Source organism: Acipenser ruthenus, chromosome 3 (genome assembly GCF_902713425.1).
Source record: "Acipenser ruthenus chromosome 3, fAciRut3.2 maternal haplotype, whole genome shotgun sequence".
Taxonomy (NCBI): domain Eukaryota; kingdom Metazoa; phylum Chordata; class Actinopteri; order Acipenseriformes; family Acipenseridae; genus Acipenser; species Acipenser ruthenus.
In genome coordinates this window covers 19,175,838-19,186,592 of record NC_081191.1, presented here as the reverse complement: position 1 = coordinate 19,186,592, position 10,755 = coordinate 19,175,838, and the positions used below count along the sequence as shown (strand labels likewise).

Sequence of the window (10,755 nt, the reverse complement as noted above, 5' to 3'; positions counted from 1 at the left end):
TCAACACCTATGCCTGATATGTAGCAGCTAACTTACTTTTAGGTTGTAGATTTTGAGTGTAAAAGTTTAGTGTATAAATGAAAGTTATCTGGCAATTAGTGGTACATTAGAATTGTTGGATTAAAATTGGTCATTATATTAACTGAAGACCTTATTTATTACAAGCTAGCCTAATGGTATACAGAGCAAACAGTTTTAAGTACAGTACATAGAATTTGGTCAATAACAATAGTATTTAGTTAGTGATAGTGAAGCCTTTTGGCAGGAAGTAGAATCGGTGACCAACATAAAACATGTCTGACATTGCTCTGCTGTAGTGCAGCTTCCTATAGCCATGAGGAAAACAATGTGTTCACCAATTAACGAATAGTAATTTTCATGGCTGTAGTGTATGTATGGTATGTCATAAATACTCTGCAGTTAAGAAAAACAGTGGTTCAATATCCCTTTATCCATACAGCATGTGGAAGTTTGTGATGTGGAAATACTTCATGAGTTTTCAGTAACTGAGTTTTCCCTTACAAGACAGTAATTTTTGCTCAACTAGTGTAAGCCGCCTTTAACCAACATGACGTGAGTAAGATGAAAATATTTCTCATTCATTTTGGTGGCATGTGTAAGTTTCAGTTATAATGTACTGTGTGCACTTTCTATCACTGCAGTAATAATGGCACCGTTTTCCAAGTTTATCAATATTTTATCTATGTGGTAAGAGCTTAATTAAAGTAACGGAATGCTAAACAGTTCATTACTATTGGTCAAACAACTACGTAGATATGAATACATAATCTAATTCTATTTATGTTTTCAGTTTGGTGTGGGAGATTTCATTTCTTTATAATTACACAATATATTACACAACATGTTTAATAAATGTCTCCCTCCAATACAGTGAACATGTTGTTCTTTTTATTTAAAAATGCACAGACCAATATGGGATGTTTATGTAGGTGACAATTTATTCAAATGAAAAATTATGGTAAAGTATTTTAAAGCACAAAGCAGGTATACACCACATAGCCTTTTACATAATATTTGTGAAATCCCTTTTTATTTACCAAAATCAGAACATTATTTTTGATCAATCTATAGGGACATTAATCATTAGTGTTTGATGATTATTTAGATTAAAACTGTTTGATATTTACACACACACATATATAGTAGATGCCGCTTATTAACAACCTCTCAGTTCCCAGCAAAAAGCTGTCATTAACCGAAAGTTGCCAATAAGCGAAAAGCCCCTGTTTTCAAGTGTACTTATATGGAACAACGATACATACTGTAGTTGGACAAATATGGCACTGAAATACGTTTCAAATGTTACAGTGTTCAAAAATTAACATGAGAAACACGAAATACCCACAACAGAACTGTTTACTTCACACTTGTTTAAAAAAAAACTTAAAAAGTACTACACAACGATGTACTACAATTGTCCTTACAATGAGTAAAGCAAACATAAAAAAATATGTGTTGTACTTACAATCAATTCTAAAGAACATAATTTTAAAATAAGAAATTGTCCAACGTTTTCTGCTTTTTACAATGTACCACCTCCCGCTGTAAATCCATGTCAATTTTGCGTGCAGCTTCGTAGCCAGTTTCAAAGCTACGATTCTGCCTTAGTCTGCCACAAATACGCAGTTGTGAAGTCAGTGTGTTAAAAAAGCTGCATGACGTGCACTGGCAACTACTAATAAAGTTGTCAATAAGCGGCGTGCTGTTGCTAATATCAGAATTCCATTAACATACATTAAAGTCTATGGGACGGGATTGGTTCCTGGGGAAAATGTTGTTAATAACCGAAAGTTGTCTTTATTAGGGTTGCTAATAACCGGCATCTACTGTATATAGCACAGGACAGCAATAAATTAAAAAAAATAACATGTAAAAGGTTCAATGAGCCTATGTTTTCAGTAGTGCCTTCACAATTTATAATGTTTATCTTACATTTTTGGTCAAGGAAATAAAACTAAGGCAAGGGATGTGTGAAAAGAATAATAATCCAAATAATTGTATATTCCTTTACTGTCGTTTCCCATGACAGTCATATATGGTGCTTAAAAAGTCAACCTTTTGAATGAAAGCTTTTCATGCAATAGTGTGATTATCTGCCATTGGTAGAGCTGAATTCAAGGTTAAAAGCTCAGAGGAAAAATGCTTGTAGGTGGCTTGAACTGGGTAAAATCTCACCAGCACGTGCACAGACTGTTTACATGCATAAGCAGCATCAAAGATGTTTGTGATGAAAATGTAACCAATGTCAGTAATCCTCTTGTTCTGAACTGCAGTTTGCAGATGTATAGTACTGGCACAAATTACAGCAACAACAAATGATTTGCAGCAAGTCTAAGGGTGGGGCTTGTACTGCCCATTTTTTCTCGCTCGGACTTTTTACTCATTAAAATATTTATTATATTTTTCAAGAGGAGACGATTATCTAGTCAGAGATGCCAGGGTATTTAGTAAGTAAGACCCGGGCAATAAAATCCCGACCCTTTGTCTTGTTGTAAATCATTTGCAGTGGCCATAATTTGTGCCGGTACTGTAGTTTTCATGTGCTCTATTTGTAACTGTATGCTCTTTTGGAAGTTGCCAGTCACCGCCGCTGCTGACAACATATAAAATGATCATTTATTATACAAATGGATAATCCTGCTACATATTCCATATCCAATACCTGCAGTGTGACATTGATCATTTATTGCTTTTTCAAGACAGATAATCAATGAATGTGGAAAAATAAAAGCATCAATACAAGTTTAGGATCAGCATGCACCTGTTCCTCCCAATCAAATCATTTTAGCTGTTTAGTAATTTTTTGTTTTGATTTTTAACATGACCTCACTCCAGGAACTTACATACTGGCAAGGATGACCTTGGTTCCCACGATCAAGTCAATTGCCTCTTTTCTCCCAACCTAAGGAACGAATAATCAGCTCAACTCAGGAGGGGCCCAGGATATGCCATTTCCACCTTATTTGAACTATGATCGCATGCCACACCTTGCACTCCAAATGGCAGTGCTTTTACTAAGTGAGACACGCTTTTCAATCATTTGTATAACCATTGTAAATCCATTGGAGTTATTCTACATGGCCCTGTTCAACCATAAAAGTTTGTTTTTCATAAATTCACTCAATAAATAATTTATTCTAAGTTATGGGTTTTACTGTACAAAGTTACCAGGTAAATATTTTCCTTATGGACACAATCCTGAGTTCACAGTATTACAGCCAAAGAAAATCACATTAACATTGCCAACCCCCTTATATAAAGGAAATAGAAAAAAAAATACAATCACTTAATACTAATCCTTGTCTAATGATAGCAGATTTTAGAGATGAAAGTGAGAAGTAAAAAAAATAAAATAAAATAAACCCTGAAAAGTGGCAGGAATCTGGGATCCACTGCCATCTTGGATTTTTTGCTCAGGAACCCAAATTGAATGAAGTTAAAATTCAGATTACACCTGAATGTATACCAAATAATAAGTGAACTTTATCTGCTGGTTTCACAAACCCAGAGATGCCAATACTTGAGAGTGAGCAAAACAGCACCTACCAAGTCAGGATGAGTCTGTGAAACTTGATGTAAGTATCCAGTCAAATAAAGCTGAGGTAAAACATATATTTAGTTTCAAGTGAAATCTATTTTTTCTTATCTGTGCACAAAGGCTGAAGTAAATGTTGTACAACATGTCTTTTCTTTTAATGTTCTTGCTCTTTTGGATCTCAAATGCAACTTTTTTAAAATCAGAAAGTCGCAAAGAAAATGCAGATGACAGGCTATAGTTACTGTGACGAGTATTTATTCTGTCTACATGTTTTCTGGTGAGAATATGGCTTTCCAACGCCTTATATCCTTTTCATCCATAATGTATTAAGTCTGAACAAAATGTGCATAGCACTTTTCCCGGTACATGAACTTTCAGAGTACATTCTCCTGTGGGCGTTTCTACTTTTTCTTGCTTCTTTCCAATTAACACTGTTACTTTTCTTTCTTACCAGTCCCACCTAAATTCGTTTTTAATTTCTTTCTCAAGTTCTCTGACAATGTGTTCGTCCTTCCATTCTATTATTTTTGCCATTTTCTGCAACTATAGCACTGCACCCTAACTGTTTAATTCACAGTACTTGTTTGTGGACCAATGAAATAGCAACTTGCCAAGACAGCCGTCTGCAAGCACCAATGGGGTAATGTAAAAACAACCGCCTTCATGAAATTGCGCCTTATTTTTATTTTTTTTTCGTTTTACATACAAAAATTACAAACCTCACCAACTGTCACAAATGTGTTAATAGCTTTTCAAAAAAAAAAAAAAAAAAAAAAAAACACACACACACACACACAACGGGAACCAACCCCCACCCCCTTTTTTTCCCTCAGATCTGCATTAATCACACCGATAGCCCCGGAGGACTGAGTAACAGCAGGAAAAAGCCAATCAGATGACATTTTTAATCTCTCAGATTTGTATTTATCAGTTTGTTTTCTATAAAAGAGTTCACTTATGCTTTAAGAAAACCTTCATAATTTTACCTTTTTTGGTATAATGCACAGTACTGCATTAAACCTTCTACCATTTATTTGAGCCTAATTTCATACCAGGTGAGTTTATACATTTGTATGAAATAGGCTATCACACCTGATGATGTGATGTGCACATCAGAACTAAACAGAAAAGGGTCACAATAGGTTTAAAGGATGACAAAGTCTTTGAGGTTATGTAAAACCTTCTACATTTTGTACATTTAGAAACATTGTTTTGTATTACTAAGGCATATATGCTGAAAATCAAATTTTAAAAGAATGTATAATTCTTAACATTAAATTTGAAGTTAGTTTCAGTTAAATTAACTGAAGAACATGTAATAGAGCATCATGGTAAAATTGTGTTTATACAGAAATGTCTTGCAAGATCAACAACATGGGAAAGTACCTCCCCAAAATAGTTACTTGCCATGTTCCAAACATTATAAACATCAAGTAAACCAAGCTATTTCTGCTGACCTTTGAATTAATGTTGGTTGCTGGACTGCAGGTTGCAAGGAACATCAGGTTATTAACAGGAACTACTGTAAAAACTATATATCATCTACAGAAATATAACTGTTCATATTGGGGAAGCATGTACTTTTCCAGTTTACAGTACACCATGTCTTTCAGATCCTTAAATGTTATGAAAGCTTTACAGCAATTTTCTGTTCTTTTTTAGTTAGTCTTTGGGCTTCTTTCTCTATCTTCTTCCTTTGCTGTTCCAAAGCTCTTTTCTCCCTCTCGGCCATTTTCTGCTGCCTGTAACAAAGTATTAAAAACAAAAAAAATAAAAAATAAAAACTGGAATGTTTTTTTTTCATGCTAGTGAAACTGTCAATGTATAATATAGGTGTGTACCAAATATGAAGCCATCCGTGAGTTTTTGGACCATGTCTCACAAACCACAACTGGTTGAAAGGTGATGTTTATCTTTCAGCATGAAGATGTTTTGGTGTTTTCTGTGTATGCGTTTACAACATTACAAGGTCAGTACCTCAAATGGTCAAAAAATTATTTTCAGCAAACATTTCTTGACTGTTGTTTCTTCTGTATTCAAGAGTTAAAGCTTTGTGAATAAGGCACACAGACATAATTATGAATCTAGTATATAGGGTTTCTTTTCTTGCTAATCGTATTATATGAAAAATTTAAAAAAATCAAAAACAAGAATCTCAACATAAAACTATAACTAACAATGATCAATTTTTTTATTAAAGCCAACATAAAAATGATCTATAAATTTTCTTTTGCAAGTAAGAAATGTACCCATTTTTGAAAAGATACAAAGATACACAAGTAAAGCCACTACTGCGGTTACAAAAAAAGAACAATAACATACTTAAATATATGGATCCAATCGTTTCCCATGTATAATTTTGTAGCTGCACCCTTGTTTAGGGTTTTGTCTCCTAAAAGCAGTCAATGGAAGACCACAGCGGCCCCTGCTGTTATTTTAATGTTTTTCCCCCCCTTTTTCTACTGCCAGCTGATCACAGGAACATGAAGTGCTGCAGATTCAAAGTTTTTCAGAAAATTCAAAATTGCTGCCATGCAACACCGTCACGACAAACAGCATGTCGTAATCTGCGGTGCAGGGGTTGGAACATGCGGATCTCCTGAACTGTACCTTACACTAAAATCATTACATTATAAATACTGTAGGGGCACACCAGAGACCAGTGGTTTAATGCTATACCTGCCTGGAGCACTGAAAGAGTTAAACCATTTTAAATGACTGTCTCTAGTTTCATGAATCACAGACAATTTCTTTTAAATTTTCTCTAGCATGTGATGACCTGTTTGAGGGAGAAACTGATTGCAGCTGGTGCACTGGATCACCAGAACATAACATTTCAGGCTGACGCACAGCTTCCCTGGCTAAAAGTGCTGCGCCAAGTGGTTTCTATGACAACTGTAAAATCTCCCTAAGAATAGCACACAGCAGCATACCGTATTTTTGTGTAGATGCTCAAAGACCATCATAGTAGTTTAACAGAAGACACATACAACTTGTACTTATATGCAAATAACCACCCATCCATTTGTGATTAAATTTGGGTGTGTTATTTTTTTAAAACATTGTACTAAGAGTATTCTAGTCTGTCTTATGTGACTAACAATATATCATTCAAGCTCAAGTGGACCAAAAGGGGTTGCCTGATCCCCTTATGCCATTGACTTGTTTGAAAGCCCTTAAAACAAGCTTTAAAATGATACAAATGTTATTTGTCAAAGTCACCTATTACATGAAGAAAAATCAGGTCAACTGTCAGCCCAATTGGCATTATTACCATCTGCAGATATATTTACATTTATATTTGGAGCATGGGTTACATATGTCTTTTTACATGCACACAGCACCAACCCTGGAAACCTTTTCTCCATGTGTTTTAAGCATCAACCACAAATGGAAATAACACCATGCTAGAATGTGGTCCCCTGGAGCAGGAATGGACCATATACTAATGTAATACAAATTCACTTGCATTTCTTTACTTTCTTACTGGACTACTGGTCTGTTCCACAAATAAATATGCTCAATGAATAATTAAAACAATGACTACAGTAAGGTCAAAGCCATTTTCATCCAAAGGCCTACAGCTTTCAATTCAAAACTCTTGAGCATCAACATTTATTTACCTAAAAATATTATCTTGCATATCCTGCTGGGTATTTACTACTCTTCAGACCATCGTGCAGCAAAATAAACTGCAAATTCAGTTTTAGTGAAGCACATGATTAGAAAAAGGTACTTCAAAAAGAGAATTCTTAAAATTAAATCAATTGGAAGGGAACTAGGTCCCCAGAGTGAATTTATATTTTTCAAGAGTACACTGATATCAAGCAGCACAGCTAAACAATTTACAGAACCAGCTAGAAAAAAGCTAGTAACCTATGATCAACTGGTAAAAAAAAGCCTATTTATGTTTGTTTGCACCTTCTTTACTTCGGGCAACAATTTTTTAGTGATAGGATAATTTACAGACCTTTTTTTTTTCTCAGCCACTAATATGTATTGCCAAAATTAAGCTATGCAACATTACCCCAGATAAACAACGCATACAACACAAACACACAGGGGAGTCCTGCAGCATTACAGTTTGAAGTGGCTTCAATGAACAAATGCAAGCCAATAAGTGGGTGAAATACAAAATACATTTTTATATTTAACTTTAAACAATGTAACACTCATAAATGACTGATCAAATTATGAAACTTCACTATCCTGACAACATGTTAAATATCACAAATTGCATTTCTAAATGCATTTGCATTTTTACCAGCCCTTGAAGGCAAATTCTCCATCACCCATAATTCTTTGAACAGGATAGTTCAGAAAAACCCTGCATTATGATGGCAACTATAATAAGCAAAAATATGTGATATGTTTTTTAAGCAAAAACTTCTTCCTACTATACCCAATTGTTTTTTTAAATCAAGTAGGAATATATTAGGAGGCTGAGGACACAGAACCAACTGCACTGTTGATGAATAAACATGTCGTCACCATGCCCACATACCTGCTTGTCTTTTATTAACACTTATATGCCATCTACTGGCCATTTTATGTCATTACATCTTACACATTGCAATATTGTCAGAACCTATCATTAAACCTGGATTGAAAAACTAGTAAATGAGAAATTCAAGCAAGTATGTCGGTGACAAACATCCCCTGCTAAGGCTGTAAATTACAGCACAAAATCAGCTGCACAAAAGTAAATGGCCATGGTCTAACACGATGAACCAATAAAATACGAACACCCAACCCCCCCCCCAAAAAAAAATGCTTGCACACAAAAACCCCAGAAGAATGTGCCCGTGACCATAAGGATTTGATTGTGGAAGACAGCAAAGGAAAGAAGGTACAATGTAAGTGTGCAAGTACTGTCGAGTTACTACTATACATATTTTGACACAAAAAAAAAAAGTCCAAGCATTTTGGAAAGTAACCGAAAACACTGAATTTCATACAGCAGGGTTAGAAACTCACGCTCACCCGATACAAATTAAATCAGATGAGGACTAGTTGATGTCTGCGTCTCAGTAGTCCCCTGGGCGAGTACTTAAAACAAATGTACACATATACTCTCACGTTCAGTCTTGCGTTACAAAAAATGCAAGAAAAGTCCATTTTCTAACGGGGTGTAGCAGTGGTGAATAAGCATTCATAATGCTTACAAAACAGTCACTCTGAACTGAAACCTCCCTTCATCTCCCCTGCAATGCCAACCCCACTTAATGATGTTACGTTTATGTTCTCCCTCAGCACGGGATGCAAAGTTTATTGGTTGTTTGAATTTACTAAAACACGTTTATTTTTTAAGTAAGTGTAAGTCCCCCCCCCACCACAAAAAAAAAAATAAGACTGAAGATGTCATTAGCAAAGGGGGGCGGTTGTACTAACAAGATAAAAAAAAAAATGGGGCCACGTTTTACTAAACATTTTTAAACTAATAAACAATTACCATAATGAACATTATCGCAATATATTGCTTAAAACATAAAAAACACAATATATTCATAATATAAAGTTGAGTTCTTGCCTATAAACAACATTAACACGTTTAAAATTTGGGACTCGCTGTCTGTACCTTGGTGGTGTTTACATTATCGTCAGCATATTTGAAGTGATTGGAAGCTGAAACTACTTCTTTAAAAACACTTTTCTTATACCAATACAATACTGGTGAGCGATAATTAGTTCATTTGAAAACCAGGCTTAAATCACTGATAACAGATGCATAGGCGGTGATTCCGTGAGTGCTCCAGGGTCAGTGACGGCTGGTCATCAGAAAAAAGGCAAGGAAGAGAAAAAATGAACACTTACAAGCATATTTTAAAGTCTATATCCAGTATTTTATTTTACGTTTCGTAGCCTACTAAACATACGAAAGTTCTGCAAATGCGGCTGCTAGTAGCCAGGAGTAAACAAAGTGTACCATGGTAACGTGATAAACGCAGGCAAGCGATCGTAACAGCATGACTGTGTTAGCTGCATCTCCTGCAGTGAAGAAACAGACGTTGATGCATGTGCTGTAATGCCTTTTCTGGGCATTCCAGGGGCACAGTCACCTTGGCCCCTTGCCTTACTGCGCATGCGTCATCCTAGTTACGGTTCTTTCTCTTTTCACGTTTAACTAGCCTGAAAAAACAGCACAGATCAGCTACTGTAGGTCAGTTATGGTCGATCCTGGACCAAACCATTTTAACGAAAATAAACATTATTTTCACTGTAAAGATCTTTGTGTGTTTAATCCTTGGTGAGATTTATAATAAGTCAATAAGTTGTGTAAAAGGGTGTCTCTTATTGTAGAGAGAAATAATTTCATGCAGCTTGTGCAGCCAGAACAGCTTCGCTTCACGGTCCTCTCGACCAAACTGCATGAGATGACATTATACAATAAAAACACCCTTCACATGACGGAACTTTTCATTCTACTATATCCAAAATGAACACCATTTAATTTTTGTTAAGAGGTTAAACGTTTAGGACCTCATCAGCCGACTGATCTTGTCATTACCCAAACGGGCAAAGAAAAACAAAACAAACAAAAAAAAAAAAACGGCTTTTAACACAGAGTGATTCAATAAGAAAAGGTGAGAGGGCTTATCTTTAATTTAGGGCTTACCCCAAAAAGTTAAGGTCTTACCTTTAGTTTAACCTTTGTATAATTAGCAGGCTCACCCTGACTTACTTCTTTTGCGGACAATCACGAAAGGAAAATGTAAATACCTTAATATTTCTTCAGCTTCCCAAGTGGCATCAGACTCATCTTCCCAGGCATTTGAGTTTTCTTGCCAATTATCTAAATCCCCCAGCTCTGCCTACAGAGCAAAAAAACACAAACCAATAATCCAATTAGCATTATCCCACATTCAGAAAGTAGTCATCCTTTAATGTAATATTCTATTAAGCAAAGTGTGGTTCAGGTGAAAAATAACTGACCACAACTGAACAGTACCAAAAAAAACAAAAAGAAAAAACATATTCAAAAGCAAAAGTGACAGTGTTCCTGTTAGAAACATCCATCCATTATCATTAACCGCTTACTCCTTTACAAGGTTGCGGTGAGCCGGAGCCTAACCCGGCATACACAGGGCGCAAGGCGAGACTACACCCTGGACGGGACGCCAGTCCATCGCATGGCACCACACACACACACACTCACTCACACAAAGGGCAATTTAGAGTGACCAATCAACCTGGAC

The 10,755-nt window shown here is 35.7% G+C and overlaps 1 protein-coding gene across 2 annotated transcripts in view; it reads right to left on the bottom strand.

The window, feature by feature from the left end:
• Positions 1 to 936: 936 nt before the first annotated feature.
• LOC117435315 (receptor-binding cancer antigen expressed on SiSo cells) overlaps positions 937 to 10,755 on the bottom strand; it is a 23,925-nt gene continuing 14,106 nt past the window's right edge. For both annotated transcript variants that reach the window (XM_059012702.1, XM_059012703.1), the window contains exons 6-7: positions 10,280 to 10,371; positions 937 to 5,301 (exon numbers count right to left, since the gene is read on the bottom strand). In XM_059012702.1, coding sequence (XP_058868685.1) covers positions 5,184 to 5,301; positions 10,280 to 10,371 — 210 coding nt within the window. In that variant the 3' untranslated portion in view covers positions 937 to 5,183. The remainder of the gene's footprint in view (positions 5,302 to 10,279; positions 10,372 to 10,755) is intronic.